Here is a 14,622-nt window from a genome sequence, read left to right on the forward strand (position 1 = left end):
GGCGGCCACGAAAGCCGTTCAGGGAGCGCAGCGTGATACCGGAAGTGATGCTTCCACACATTTCCGCTTTCTTTCGGCAGGAGGAATAGTTGGCTGCTGGGTCGGGGGGCGCGGTGGATATTGACCTTTGCCCCAGCCTCGTGTAGGTGGTGAACTAGTGGGCGGGAGGGCACCCCAATTTCCTCTTGGGGCAGTCGAAGGCGGGAATTGGATAGCTAACCACCCCCTACTCATGGGGAGCGGAGGTTTTGAGATCTCCCCACCGTTGATTTGGGCCAAGTGAGATTCCCCTCCACTGGGCAGGATTGGGGAGACCCCCCCCGCCCCCAGTATGGGAAGCAAAGTGAGCCCTCATTGCCCGGAAGCGATGGAGGAATCCAGTTGGCTGGGGGAGAGGTGCCTTCCTTCGGCTGGAAGTAGCCCTCTCCCACTGACCTGCCACCCCTTTCTTGCTGCAGCGCGAGGGCACAGCGCGTCTCCCAGCAGCCTCCTTCCTCTGACAGAACCAGTTTCCAGCTTCCGAGGCTCCAGCGAGATGTTACTAGTGCTGCTGCTGCTGCCCATGTGTTGGGCCGTGGAGGTCAAGCGACCCCGGGGCGTCTCCCTCACCAGTGAGTCGGCCACTGGAGGTGGTCAGAGGCGCGGGTGGGGTGTGGGAGGCTCCTGGGAGAGGCACTTAACAGCCTTCGGTCTCAGTGTTCTGGTCTCTGGGCAGGGAAGGTGGCAATGCTCAACTGGTGGGTGGGGGGAGAGGAGCCATTGGGTGGAAAGGGCGTCTTCCTGCCCTGGGCTGAGCCCCTTGCCCCCCTCCCCAGACCATCACTTCTACGACGAGTCCAAGCCTTTCACTTGCCTGGATGGCTCTGCCAGTGTCCCTTTTGATCAGGTCAATGACGACTACTGTGACTGCAAAGATGGCTCAGATGAACCAGGTGAGCTCTTTCTTCATTCGTTCATTCATCATGCATTTACTGAGCAGCTGGTGGGTGCCAGGTCCTGTGCCGTGAGCAAAACAGACCCAGTCCTGTCCTCAGAGACCTCCCTGTAGAGTGCGGGGAAGCAGGCACAGAAGCGAGTGGTCAGTGGTTCGGCGAGGAGAGCGGGAGGTGCTGTGGGAGCCCGGAGGGGGAGGGGGAGGGGGTTGGCAGGGCCCTGTTCTGAGGACCTCAGGGAGGAGAGGCAGGAGGGAGCACTGGAGAGTTTTGTTTCAGGCCCTGAGCATGCAGCTGTCTTTCCTCCTCTTACTTGGGATCGGTTACTCTCACATTCCTTGTTCCTTCTGTGCACGCGGTGGGTGTGACACGCTGGATTCTGAGCACACTCCACAAACCCTCCCTCCCTTCTTCCCCCCCAGGCACAGCCGCCTGTCCCAACGGCAGCTTCCACTGCACCAACACTGGCTACAAGCCCCTGTACATCTCCTCCAGATGGGTCAACGATGGAGTTTGTGGTGAATGAGATCACCCTGGGGTTGGGAACAGCGTGCTGGGTGGAGGGAGGGAAGAGGCACTGCCGGGTCCGATGGTGCCCACACCTCTGCCCTCAGACTGCTGCGATGGGACGGATGAATACAACAGCGGGATCGTCTGTGAGAACACCTGCAAGTACGTAGGTGACAACCCACCCTCCTCCCCCACCTCCAGACCTTGCCTTGCCCCACAGGGTGAATCAGGTTCCCTCTCTTTTCTGTTTTTGTGTACTGAGTGCTCACCCCATGCCAGGTGCCCTGTGAATGCTCCATCAGCAATTTCCTCTCTGGCCTGGAAGCAGGTGCAGTTTGCCTAACAACAGATGAGGAAGCTCAAGGTTAGAAAGGAGAATGACTTCCTCAGGGTCACATAGCTAGGAGATAGCAGAGCCGAGACTTGAACCCAGGTCGGTCTAACTTGAGACCTGCATGCTTTTAACTGCTGTGCTCTGCAGCAGGACCTGAAAACTGAAATGCCCACAGGTAGGTAATCTAAACAGCACAAGCAGGCTGAATATAAGGCAGTAGGGAGTGCTGGGATTGTGACCTCTAAAGGCACAGCTGCCCTCCACTCCTGTGAGTTGAGGGCAGGTGGCAGGGCTGGATTTGTTTTTCAAAGAAGCTGAGAGTCCCAATACTTATGTAAACTCTTTTGATGGAAGATCTTTTACATAGAGAGTGGATTAAGCAGAACAGTGCCTACTGGCCAGATTGCCCTTTGTGTCTGGGGGTCTGTGACTTCTGTGCTTTTCTCTCCTCCCTCTCTTGGGAGCCATCTTCCAGCCCCACATCCCAGCACCCCCCAGTCCCTCCCCTGACCCTGAGGGTGGACGAACCCTGCCCCTTGTCCTTCCCCACAAGGACAGGAATGAGGGACTCTGAGGCCAAGAGAGCCTGGGGAGGTGGGGAGAGGAGGGTTTGCTCTCCTATCTTTGCCCACATAGGGGGTGTGAAGGCATGGGGGTTGAACCCTTTTGGAAGAAGCAGACCTGGTGGATGCTAAGTGCCCCCAACCCCATCGTGCCTATGTGTCCCCTCCCCCCAGAGAGAAGGGCCGTAAGGAGAGAGAGACTCTACAGCAGATGGCGGAGGTGACCCGCGAGGGGTTCCGCCTGAAAAAGATCCTAATTGAGGACTGGAAGAAGGCCCGAGAGGAGAAGCAGGTGAGGGGCCCGGTGGGGCTGACCCAGGACAACCTGGAGGTATGGGCTGAGGAGGCCGGCTGGGGTTGATGTCTGCTCCTGACTCGTGGTGTCCTGGAGCCAGTTACTGTCTCTCTGCACCTTGATTCACTCGTTTGTCCACTTGGCGTTTAGTCGTCGCTTAAGCGGGTACCAGGTGGGCGGCAGCCAGTACAGGCATCGACCTAGGCCTTGGGTGCAGACTGAAGTGGGCTCAGAAGAGCTCTGCTGCCCCTAGGACAGGAGGGACACCTCTGCATCCCGGTCCCAGGGTTCTCTCATCTGTAAGTTAGGGCTAATGGCTACATTGCTTCCCAGTCTGGGGGAGGACTCGAGATGGGGGTCAGTAAGTTGCAGTCACGTTAGTTCAATAGGGTGGGTGCTGGGGGGGCAGAAGAGGCTGTACCCCCAGGGGTGTGTCTCTCCCTCCCTTGTCTGCCACCCCCTTGGCTGTCTGATGGGTCAGAGTCCTCAGCACTCCTCCTGGGCTCTTGCCCGACCCACTGAGTAAGGGCTCCAGCTGTTTCTCTGCCCTGGGCAGCTTCCAGGTTTTTCTCTCCCACCCCCATGGCCTGGCTAGTGAGGTACCTCCCGAATTCATGGGGCTGTGAATTCAGGGCCAGTGAGATACTTCCCGAGTTTAGAGGATACTGGGGGAGCCACATAGTGAGGTTAGCTCCAGGTGATCTTTGCCTTCCTGGGCAGGTGGGAGGATCCTGGCAGCAGACCAGGCTGAGGTCTTGGGAGGAAAGTGATCTGTGTGGGCTTGGGCTAAGACCCTACAGCTTGGGACCCCCATCCCTAGGCTGGAGTCCACCCAGCACACACATTCCTTTTTGAAATAGCCACAGAAGCCCAGGATGCACTGGGCTTGTGCATCATGGCTAGAAGCAAACGTGGAACTAGATGTGGAACTGCCTCAAGAGTGCATCAACTAGTGGGAGGGACACACAGACAAAATGATAGCCAGGGCTGGGGGGAGAAGGGATGTTCGGGGCTGTAAGGCATAGAGAAGACTTGCCCGGTACCTCTGTTCCCTGAACCTGTCTTGGGGGTAGGAAGCAGGGAAGACTTCCTGGAGGAGGAGGCCTCCATCTAAACTGAAATCTGTTGGGTAATTCAGAGTTAGCCAGGCAGAGTGTTCCTGACAGAAGGAAAGCACGTGTGAAGAACTGGAGGCAGAGAGTGGGGCTCTGAATGTTGTCAGGGCATTTGGATCTTAGAGTTTAAGATAGCAATGGGGTGGATGGGGCTGGAGAGGTGGGCAGGGGCCTGGTCATGCAGGGCCTCGGGGGCTACATTGACGTCTTTGGGTTACTCTCCAGTGGGCTGCAGGGAACCACAGCAAGGGGGAGACCCAGAGAGGGCTGTGGATTTTGAAAAGATCCCGTGGCCACCCTGTGAAATAGAGGCAGGGAGATGGCAGTCTGTGAGGAAGAGGGTGGAACAGGAAGAGAGCTGGCCCCTGTCTTCTGCCTACCCAGAAAAAGCTCATTGAGCTGCAGGCTGGAAAGAAGTCACTGGAGGACCAGGTGGAGTTGCTGCGGACACTGAAGGAAGAAGCTGAGAAGCCAGAGAAGGAGGCCAAGGACCAGCACCGGAAGCTGTGGGAAGGTACATCACCATGTCCCAGGGTGGCCGTGACTTGCCCTTGGCTCCTGGCTGGGAAGAGTCTGGGCCCAGGAGCCTCTTGCTTGTTATCTCTCGTCTGTGGTTTTGCTGATTTTTTAAATCATGGCACTTTAGTTCCCCGCGTGCCCAGTTATCTTTGACTGTGTGTTGGTCACTGTGTTTAAAAGTCATTAATAGGAGAAACTTGCAGTCTAGGATGAGGGGTCCTTCTCTAGAGAGGAGGGGCTTTTCTTTCTGCCATCTCTGAGCACTACCATTCAGGGATCCCTTGAATTCAAATTCAAGGCTGGAGATTGTTCCAGCCTCTCAGGCAGTGTGAGCCAAGGTCTGAGCATAGGCTGGGTAATTTCTGGCCCAGCTTATCCCTGAGGGGAGCCCCATGGGGTCACAGTTATGCTGGGGGGGTCACCTTGGACTTTGGTTTTAATTTCTTTTCCCTCACAAGTTATCAAAATAGACATCCACATTTGCCAGGATTGGCAAAATCCCTTAGGGTGCAAGCGGCTTCCATAGTTTCTTAGCTTCTTGATTTCCTCTTGGTCCTGGAAACTCCTACTGTCTTGGTTGGTTTTAAGATGATTTTCTTATGCTTTGTCCAGGATTTCCTTGCTGTTGGTAGATTGTGCTGCCATTATGGGGAATCTGAAGCCTTGGCATTTGTTCTCAGTCTGCTCTGTGCAGGGGCACATGGTGGAAGGAGGATAGAAGGGAGAGGGGGGACAGAAACCCATTCCAGGCTAGTTAAAAGACCAAGCATTGCTGGGAGGATTTGGAGGTGTGGCTCCAACTGGTCACCAGGCTGGTGACCAGGAACTGGCAGTCTTCTCTCTGAGGCCATTCTGTCATCTCATCCATCTCTTTGAGCATCTGCTACGTTCTCCTTTCCTTTCCTATCTCTGCTCTGATTTCTCGTAATCAGTAATTCAGTCATTCGTCTAACAAGCATTTGCTGTGTACCTGTCATGTGCCAGGTGCACCCCAGGTGCCAGCAATACAGGATTGAACAAGACAGAGAAAGCCCTCTGACCACAGAGGGAGGGAGGGAGTGCCGGCAGAGGGAACAGGTGCAAAGGTTCTGAGGCAGCATCTTGTCTAGTTTTTAAGGAGCAGCAGGAGGCCATGTGGGGGAGTGAGAGGAGACTCTCCCCATTAGTTACATAACATCAGCTGCTTTTGTGATCCAGCTACAGAGCCGAGTGGTTGCCAACAGAGACCTTATGGGTTGCCAAACCTAAAATATTTAGCATCAGGCTCTTTACAGTAAAGTTTTCCGGCCCCTGATAAAGACACTGATATTCTCTCCCACACTGATGACAGCTGGACCAGAGCACCGAGTGCTTGTTTCATAAGGATCATCGTGTTGCTTCTGCCTCCGTTCCCTATGAACTGTACCCAGACGTAGCTCTGTTTCACAGATGAGGAAGCTGAGGCCTTGCCCAGCTAGGGTGATGCCCAAATCTCTCTGATTGCAGACCCTGTCCCTTAACTACAGGCTTGAGTCATCTGCCTGTTCTGCCTGGCTCAGGGCGCAGCATTGCCCTGGCCTCCTGATGGCCTCCCTCCATCAGGCCAAGCCATTCTTCTGCCCAGCAGTCTTCCCGGCTCCCCAGTGCCTTGGGTGGGACAGCATTTGGGCCACCACTGCCTGGTTACGATGCTCCCTCCATCGAGAAGTCAAGTACCTTTCCCTGCACTGCACCCTGTGCACTCACCACATTGGTCTGATTCCCCTGAAACTGCTGCACTTCATTGCTCCCAGGCCTCTGCTCCATCCATTCCCACTGCAAATACAGAGGTGTCGAGTGGGCTCGAGGCCCAGTGCTCAGCAGTGACTCGTGAGGCCCCATCCGGCAGCCCTGCTCACCTTGAAATGGGAACAGCAGATCAGTGAGTCTGTCCCACTGTGCCCCAAGCCCTCAGATGGCGCTGCCTCCACCAAGACTTTCCAGCTTCCTTCCTGAGATCAGCCCTTCTGATCACATGTGGCAAAAACCCAACTTGTACCCACTTCATAAAAAGTGGAAGCTTTAGGCCCAGTGGGACCCTAGGCTCCCTGGATGGCAGGAGTCCTCCCTCCACCTCTGGGCTCTGCCTCCTTCTCTGTGGGCTTCCTTCCCAGGCAGGCTCTGCCCTCCTGTGCCAGCACAACCACAGGCAGCACTAGGTTTATTTCCTTCTGGCTCAGCAGCCCCAGCGAGCAGAGAATACCACTTTGCCACAAGTCCCAACACAAATTCCAGGGCAGGCTCCTATTGGCTTGTCCCAGGTGATGTGGCTGCCCATGAACCAATCCCTGGAGCCAGGAGGTGCAGCACAGGTTCTGATTGGTCAGGCTTGAGTGTCGGGTGGGTAGTTGCCCACAGGGAAATGGAGGAGGGGTATTGTAAGCAGGTGGGGTTGTTTGCTGGAAAGGTAAAGCTGAGGGTTGGAATTACCCTCCTTTGCTGGGGTCTTATTGCTTCTACTATTCTCTGCCCTCTTGGGTTTTGGAGTGAGTAGGTGGTGACCAAGTCAGACCTGTCAAGGGCCAGGCACAACATGGGTCACCCAGCTTGGACTTTTAAGGGTGGTATGAGTTCTAAGGCCAGATCATCGGAGGTGGGGTGTGTGAGTGTGTGTGAGAGACGTGGGATGTGACTGGGGCCTTGAAAGAAGGCTGGGAGTTCCCTGCTCTATTTCTTCCTAGTTTCCATGTGATTTAAAATATTCCATCTGACTTCCATATTCTCTGTTAAAAAGATTTTTGGGGGTAACAATCCTGAAAGTAGTAAAGTAGAAAGGGAGAGAGTTTTCCTCCAGGTTAACCTCTACCAGGAGGCGTGAAACCTTCCAGACCTTTCTTGTCCATCCCAGGCAGAGATGCGATTCTTCAGAGGGTAGTAACTCTGGGTGTCGACCCCAAAGCCACACTTCAGGTGCTCAATGGCAACGTGTAGCTGGTGGCTGTCATTTTGGCCAGCAGATGTAGACCATGTCCATCTTTGTAGAAAGTTCTGTTGGACAGCACTGGTCTACATGGTGTATGGGTGTTGTGCTATGTCTACGTGTACCTCATTTCCTTTTTTTTCACTCTGACCCTTCACTTTTTTTTTATTGTGGTAAAATCCACAAAATGTACAATTTACCATTTCAACGAATTTGAAGAGTACTGTTCAGTGGCATCAAGTACATGCACAGTGTGCAACCATCTCTGCTATCTAGTTCCAGAACATTCCCATCACCCCAAAAGGGAATCCCATGCCCATCAAGCAGTCCCTCCCCATCCGCCCACCCCCCAGCCCCTGGCAACTACTCATCTGCTTTCTGTTTCTATGGATTTGCCAGTTCTGGACATTTCTTATCAACAAAACCAGGCAGCACGTGCCCATTGTGACTGACTGCTTTCCTCGAGCATCGTGTTGTCAAGGGTCATCCACATTGTAGCCTTGTGTCTGGACCCTACTTCCTTTTAACAGTTGTGTCTATTCCGGTGTATGACCCTGGCAGGATTTATTTAATCCAGGTGCCATTTTTTTCTATCAGGTTTGCAGTGCTGGTCTTCATCGTTTGTAAACGCCTGTTGTGTATTAGGGCGTTGGCCCTTTGTGACTGAAGTTGCCGGTGTTTTCTTATCATTCATCTTTGGTGCCAGGTTCCTGGTGTTTTCTTGCTGGGCCATGTGTTAGAAAGTGAATTCAGGGACTTCCCTGGTGGTCCAGTGGTTAAAACTGCGCTTCCACTGTAGGGGGTCGTGGGTTCGATCCCTGGTTGGGGAACTAAGATCCCGCATGCTGCAGAGCGGCCAAAAAAAAAAAAAGAAAAGAAAAGAAAGTGAATTCACTCTTGTCTTCTTTTTGCTTCTGTTTCCATTGTTTTGCACCACGGCGAGCGTCCTTTTACACAAGGCTGGGCGTACTTGTGCCCCGTTTCCCTTAGCTCAAGTTCTCAGCATGGAGTTGCCGACTCAGGTTCAAGGGTGACATGCCAGGGTTTGACCCGGATTCCCAGAGGGTGGTGGGGATGAGCACGGGCTCTGGAGGCAGACGGCCTGGCTTGGGCCCCCGGCTCTGCCCCTCGCCGGCTGGGTGACCACGGGCAGGTCCCTTCATCCACCTGAGCCTCAGGCCCTCATCTGTGAGGATGGTGTCGGCTGAGTCTGCTGGGGTGTCGTGGGGTCTCCTGGGACACAGGCCACTTGTCCTGATGTAGAGGGCTGAGCTTCATAATGGAGCTGCCCTTGTGGCTGCTTTCCTGAACCCCACCTGAGCCAGCTAGTGATGAGACAGACAGGCAGAGGAGGGACCATCAGAGCAGATATGGGGCTGAGGCCCTGTGTCCACTGGCCACTCCCAGTTCCCCTTTTCCGTGCAGGTGGCCTCTCCCCTCTCCCGAGACACTGCCCTGGACCCCCAAGACATCTCCCTCGCCTGGCTGCCCCCCAACCCCAGTCTCCGTCCCCTGACCTTTTTCCTGCTTGGCCTCTTCCCGCGGGGGCCTCCCGGACATGGCAAACCTAGTGCATGGTCCCCCACCTGCCCCTCACAGCCACCGATCATTCAGACCATCTGCAGAGCCCCTCAGGATCTCTCCCCAATCTGGCGCTTCCTACCTCCTTGGCCCCCTTGCCCCTGCACCGGCCAGCCCTTGTCATCTCCTTGCTCCCACCCACCCCCATAGCGGCCTGACTCAGGGCCCCAGCACCCAGTGGAGGGCTGGCCATACAGCGGCCCCCCTGGGGCGTTGGGGAGGGCAGATTTTGGGGTGGTGGGAACTGTAGGCGGTGCAGAGCATGATGGGCTGGTCCCTTCACAGAGCAGCTGGCCGCCTCCAAGGCCCAGCGAGAGCAGGAGCTGGCGACCAGTGCCTTCCAGGAGCTGGACGATGATATGGACGGGGCGTGAGTGTGTGGCGCTGCCTACCCTGGGCTCCCTCCTCCCACCCCCGCCTTCAGAAACCAGCCAGAACCCACCTCCTCGCCCTGGGGCCCCCAGGGCCTGAGCTGGTCTCAAGCCCTCTCTAAAGGAGCCTCTGCTTGCTCATGTATAAGATGGGTCTAGAGCAACCCCGGAGGAGGAGATGAGGGAAACCACCACCTCAAGGAGCTGGGCCCTCGAGGGGGCTGGGGATCCCATTACTTTTCACAAGCCTACTCTGTGGCCTGGGACACTTTGGTGAAAGTCAGAATCCCCCCTGCGCCCCTGAACTTGCCGGCTGACCCCAGGCAAAGGGCTCGGTGGAGGGTGGGCTGTTGGGAACGAGGAGGCTGGGCAGCCCCCTGGTGGGAGGCATGGGACATCAGAGGGACCAAGGGGGCAGAATGGGCAGGGGCAGTCCACACCCTGGTTGGTGATGGTGCGGGTGGAGGGACAGGATGTGGTGCCTGGGCCATTGTGGGTATTGGGGCTTGGCTGCGGGGAGGGCGCCAGGCCAAGGGCAGTTTCGATGTGTTGGGCTCTAAGGGTGGAAGGAAGTGGAAGCTGGGTCTTGGGGGACACAGGGTTGTCTAGGTATCTCCTCGTCCCACCCCTGTGTCCTTGCCTCCCTTGAGCCCCTCAGGGTTGTGGAGCCTCAGGAGTGGGTAGGAGGGTGGGGACCGGGTGGCTGCTTCTCCTGGGGGGTGGGGGCCGGAGGGGGCTGAACCCCAGACTTCATCTTTTCTCAGCTTCCTGCTGCTCTCTCCTCCCTGCCCCAAGGTCCTGAAGCAAGTTCTCGGGGGTGGGGGGGCCTGACAGGGGGAGGCAGGCAGCTGGCCAGCAGCCAGTGGGCTTACCCCTCCATTGGCTTCTGCCTGTGCCCCTGCAGGGTCTCTGTGGCCGAGCTGCAGACCCACCCGGAGCTGGACACAGATGGGGACGGGGCATTATCAGAAGGGGAAGCCCAGGTACCCAACCAGCCCCTTCACTTGGGACTCCTGGAGGGGATTGCCCCAGGGTGACCTCAGGGCCAGGGGACCCAAGACAGGCTGGCCGTGGGCTACTCCCATGGATGGTTCCTGGCTGGCCCCAGGCCAGGGCTGCTGTGGTGCCCACCATGGCTGATGCGGCCAGCCAGGCCTTGTGAGTGAGCAGGAGGGCAGCCACCCAGGGCCGCTTCTCCCTGCCCTTTGGGACCAGGTGGGGTCACGCAGGTGCCCAGGGGTGTCTGATCGGGATGGAGTCAGGTTCCGCATACGCGTGCCCCACCTACACCGCCAAGTGCACGTACCTGATGCACCTTCCTCACGGCTGGGCCTGTAGCTCTTTGTCTTTGCTGGTTTGGTCCCCTGTCCATTGCTGCCCTGCTGGTCCCCACTGCGCCCCCCTGCCCCTCTGCCTCTATCTCCGAGGGCCTGGGCACCTCTGGTGCCCCTGCCTCTCAGTTTCCCTCCCTGGTCTCTCCAGTCCCCACCCAACACCTCTCTGGCCCCCCTCCTTTCCCACAGGCCTGTGCTGCCCCCTTCTGGCCGCCGCGCCTCACCCAGCCTGGCCCCGGCCTGGCCATGGGAGGTCAGGGCGTGCTGTGCCTGGCACCACGGCCTGCGGGCCCCCCCACCCCCTCCGAGAGTGCCTGGGGTGCAGGGGGGCACGTGGAGGTCTTGCTCCTGACACCACCCAACATAACGCACACAGACCCTCCTCGGGGGAGACACGCAGACAGATGCTGCTTCCTTCTCTGACCGCATCTGGGCTGCCATCCGGGACAAGTACCGGTCCGAGGTCAGTGGGGGGAGGGAAACGGATGTGGTCCTGCCCCCCCTCGCCCCGCCCCTTGATGCCTCACGAAGGAACGGCCTCCGTTTCTGGCGCCAGGCCACCCTGGCCAGCTGGGCAACCCCACCCCCTCCACAGAGGCCACCCCGCCCCCAGCTGTCTGTCCCTCCCTCCCGCCAGGCTCCTGGGAAGTGCTAGACACAGAGGCCTGGACCCAAGCCCTGGGGGTGGGAGGTGGACTCCCGAGTCCACAACACCGACCACTCCACACGTCTGCCAGGTGCTGCCCACCGACCCGCCGTCGCCTTCTGCACCTGACTTGACGGAGCCCAAGGAGGAGCAGCCCCCGGTGCCCTCACAGCCCGCAGAGGAGGAGGACGACGAGGAAGAAGAGGAGACAGAGGAGGAGGAGGAGGGGGAGGAGGGGGAGGAAGAGGATTCCCAGGTGCAGGGGGAGCAGCCCAAGGTGTGTGTTCAGGGGAGAAAGGGGTGATGGGGTCAGGGTGGGGTCACTCGCTGACTCTGTCCCCCCCCACCCCCCAGGAGACCCCATCCCCAGTCGTGCCCCCCCAGACAGCCAGCCCCACAGAGGAGGACAAAATGCCGCCCTACGATGAGCAGACACAGGCCTTCATCAATGGTGAGGGTGGAGCCTGGGAGGGGTGAACGCCCCTGCATGGCCTGCACCTGCAGGGCCCCAAGAAACAGGCCTTACCTGCTCCCAGAGGCGGGCTGGGGCTGACCCCGAGCAAGCCCAGGGGACTTCGGGTGGCCTGGAGGGGACTTCTGTGGCCTGGGGGGGGGGCGAGCACCGCCTCCCCCGGCCCCAGGGGCCCTCCTGCCTCCTCACGGGCTGTTGCTTGTTAGTTTCACCCCGCTGGGCCCCGGGAGCCCTGGCCCTGCTCCCTCGGGAGCCGAGAGCCCAGGCAGTGGGGTGGGGTCTGCCCTGGGGCTGGCGAGGCCCACAGAGTCTTCCTGGGCCCAGTCCTCACCCAGAGTAGGCCCGGGGGCTGGGGGAATCCGGCGTGGCTGCGGTGTCCCCTTCCCTCTCTTCCTGGCTGGGAGTAGGGGCACCTCTGACCTCCTTCCCTGCCCCCACCAGCTGCCCAGGAGGCCCGCAACAAGTTTGAAGAGGCCGAGCGGTCCCTGAAGGACGTGGAGGAGTCCATCAGGTATGGGTGCCTGTGTGGCCGCAGCAAGGCCACATCTGCACCGGCCCCACAGCTGCCTGCTGCTGGGCTTCCCAGGGGAGGTGGTGATAGGGAGTCGCCCGGGTGACCTCGGGCAAGGTGGCAGTGGCTCCTGCAGGGAGGGTCCCCAGGTGATGGGGAGCAGAACTCAGCCCCCAAGAGGCCCTCTGCCACTGAGCAGGCCTTCCTGTGCTGTCCCGAGTCGGGCTGCGGCGGCCCCAGCTGCCGCTTAAGCTCCCGGCCTCCCCTTTTAGGAACCTGGAGCAGGAGATTTCCTTTGATTTTGGTCCCAACGGCGCGTTTGCCTACCTGTACAGCCAGTGCTACGAGCTCACCACCAACGAGTGCGTCCCCCACGGACGGGCGGGGTGGGTGGGCTGGGAGGCCCTGGGCCTGAGCAAGGATGGGGGGAGTGGGGGTGGTGCTTAGAAGCAGTCACTGGAGTTTGAGGTACCTGCGTGCCCCCTGCAGGGGGGATGTCATGGAGGTTGGGGCCCGGGTCCCCCCTACCCACGCACCCCATCCCATGACAGGTACGTCTACCGGCTCTGCCCCTTCAAGCTCGTCTCGCAGAAACCCAAACTCGGAGGCTCCCCCACCAGCCTCGGGTGAGTGGGCTCAGGCTGGGCCCCCCCTCAGCCCCTGGTCCCCCCAGCCGCCCGGCCGGCCCCCTTCAGCACCCCACTCTCCCGCAGCACCTGGGGCTCGTGGGCTGGCCCCGACCACGACAAGTTCAGCGCCATGAAGTATGAGCAGGGCACAGGCTGCTGGCAGGGTCCCAACCGCTCCACCACTGTGAGTGCCCGGTGGGTGGGGCCAGTACGGGGGACCCAGGCCCGCCGAGCCTGCCTGAGCCCCGCCTGCCCGCCACCCGCTCCAGGTGCGCCTGCTGTGTGGGAAGGAGACAGTGGTGACAAGCACCACGGAGCCCAGCCGCTGCGAGTACCTCATGGAGCTGATGACACCGGCCGCCTGCCCAGAGCCACCACCGGAGCTGCCCGCCGAGGGCAACCACGATGAGCTCTAGCCCTGCCCTGCCCCGCCCGGCCCAGCCCGGCCCAGAGGTGGGTGGGGAGGTGAGACCCCAACCGCCTCGGCTAGGGGATACAGGGGGTGGCCTAGGTCGCGTTGATGCTCCCCCCACCCATCTCCCTCCGTCCGTGTCTCATTTGGTTTCTCTGTGGCCCCAGAACCTCAAGATGTGGAACCAGCCCCCAGCGGTGCTGCCCGCCTGCCCCTCAGTCTCTGTAGACCAAGGCTTGCCCCTCTGGGTCTCCTTGCCCTCCCCAGCGGACAGGAACCGGGTGGGGCTCCATGCCCTGCTCTGGGGGCAGGCGGGGCAGAGCCACGGTCCCGGCCCCAGGTGCCTCCACAGGTGGCATAAAGGAGCCTGCCCTCCTTGGACCCCTGCCCTGGTGGCCCCCCCCACCACCGTCCCCCACCCAGGGCATCTGCCTCCCCTCCTGCTGCAGAAGAGTGACTTGACCTGTGACCTCCAAACAATAAACGTGATCTCCCCAACTCATCTGTCTGTCTGTCTTTGCTCGGGTGTGGAATCAGCCAGGGGTGCGAGAGGGCTAAATGCAGGGGAAGCAGCTGTGCAGATCCTGTGCGGGCCTCCTTCCCCATCAGGCTGGCTCCACAGTTGGGGGTCTCACCTGAGATGCCCCGTGGACAGCACAGCCTGGTGCCACAGGACAGACGGCCCCTGGGCCACTTCTGTCTGGGTTTCCGCCTGGACTTGTCTCCCACCCGCTAATCACAGGAGTGCTGTGGGAAGGCCAAGAGGCTCCAGGTGAGATTCAGGCCCAGAGAGGGACAGCAGCTTGCACTCAGCCACACAGCGGGGCTGTTGACACGTGCTCCAACACTCCCCGCACGCCGTTGTACATATATCTGAGGCCATAAGATTCTGAACTTTTATTTTCTGGCATGAAAAGTACAAATAATTAAACAATTCCATGTAAAAGTCTGTTACCGCGGCCAGGCCTGTAATCCCGGTAATAAATAGTGTCTAAACTCAACGCAAAGTGTTCTTGTTGTTGGGTTTTGGGTTTGGTTTTTTTTTTTTTTTTGTCTTTTTTTTTTTTTTAAACAGTTCTTTATCACCTCCAACATGGACTCTGTCTTGATTTGAAACCATCCAAATAAATAACAGGATGAAGGGAGGGCTGGAGGGGCTGAGCCCCTTCCCCATGGGCCCTGCCCCTGCCTCCCAGGGATGTGGAAGACCCCAGGCCCCCTCCCCTGGGGTGAAGGGCTGGCCTCCAGGAAGGGGGCCTGGCTGGCTGGGCTGGATTCTGTGTTTTAGAAAAAGGAGTCCCTTCCCAGTCTTGGGGGTGGCAGGGGCTCAGGCCTCTGTGAGGGGGTGTGGGGAGGTGCCCCCTCTCCAGAGCCCGGCCCCCCCCAGGGTGAGGGACAAACCCAGCCCTTATTGCTCACAGATGCCTCCGCCACGCTGCCCACGTGTGGACACGTGTCAC

General features: G+C 58.9%; 1 protein-coding gene across 2 annotated transcripts in view; it reads left to right on the forward strand.

Annotated features, from left to right (window-relative positions):
- The first annotated feature begins 45 nt into the window (after positions 1-45).
- The window catches only part of PRKCSH (PRKCSH beta subunit of glucosidase II), a 124,243-nt gene continuing 109,666 nt past the window's right edge, over positions 46-14,622 (forward strand). The window contains exons 1-18 of one of the 2 annotated variants that reach the window (XM_082622128.1): positions 46-142; positions 459-611; positions 816-932; positions 1,355-1,450; positions 1,547-1,604; positions 2,514-2,631; positions 4,134-4,263; positions 9,073-9,157; positions 10,063-10,141; positions 10,869-10,955; positions 11,230-11,415; positions 11,493-11,589; positions 12,052-12,121; positions 12,394-12,483; positions 12,673-12,747; positions 12,835-12,934; positions 13,020-13,203; positions 13,330-13,660. In XM_082622128.1, coding sequence (XP_082478254.1) covers positions 536-611; positions 816-932; positions 1,355-1,450; positions 1,547-1,604; positions 2,514-2,631; positions 4,134-4,263; positions 9,073-9,157; positions 10,063-10,141; positions 10,869-10,955; positions 11,230-11,415; positions 11,493-11,589; positions 12,052-12,121; positions 12,394-12,483; positions 12,673-12,747; positions 12,835-12,934; positions 13,020-13,166 — 1,611 coding nt within the window. In that variant the 5' untranslated portion in view covers positions 46-142; positions 459-535 and the 3' untranslated portion in view covers positions 13,167-13,203; positions 13,330-13,660. Of the gene's footprint in view, positions 143-458; positions 612-815; positions 933-1,354; positions 1,451-1,546; positions 1,605-2,513; positions 2,632-4,133; positions 4,264-9,072; positions 9,158-10,062; positions 10,142-10,868; positions 10,956-11,229; positions 11,416-11,492; positions 11,590-12,051; positions 12,122-12,393; positions 12,484-12,672; positions 12,748-12,834; positions 12,935-13,019; positions 13,204-13,329; positions 13,661-14,622 lie in introns of those variants that run through there. The other variant, XM_082622129.1, reaches the window with a different exon arrangement.

Source organism: Mesoplodon mirus (genome assembly GCF_964341445.2).
Source record: "Mesoplodon mirus genome assembly, chromosome: 5".
Lineage (NCBI taxonomy): Eukaryota > Metazoa > Chordata > Mammalia > Artiodactyla > Ziphiidae > Mesoplodon > Mesoplodon mirus.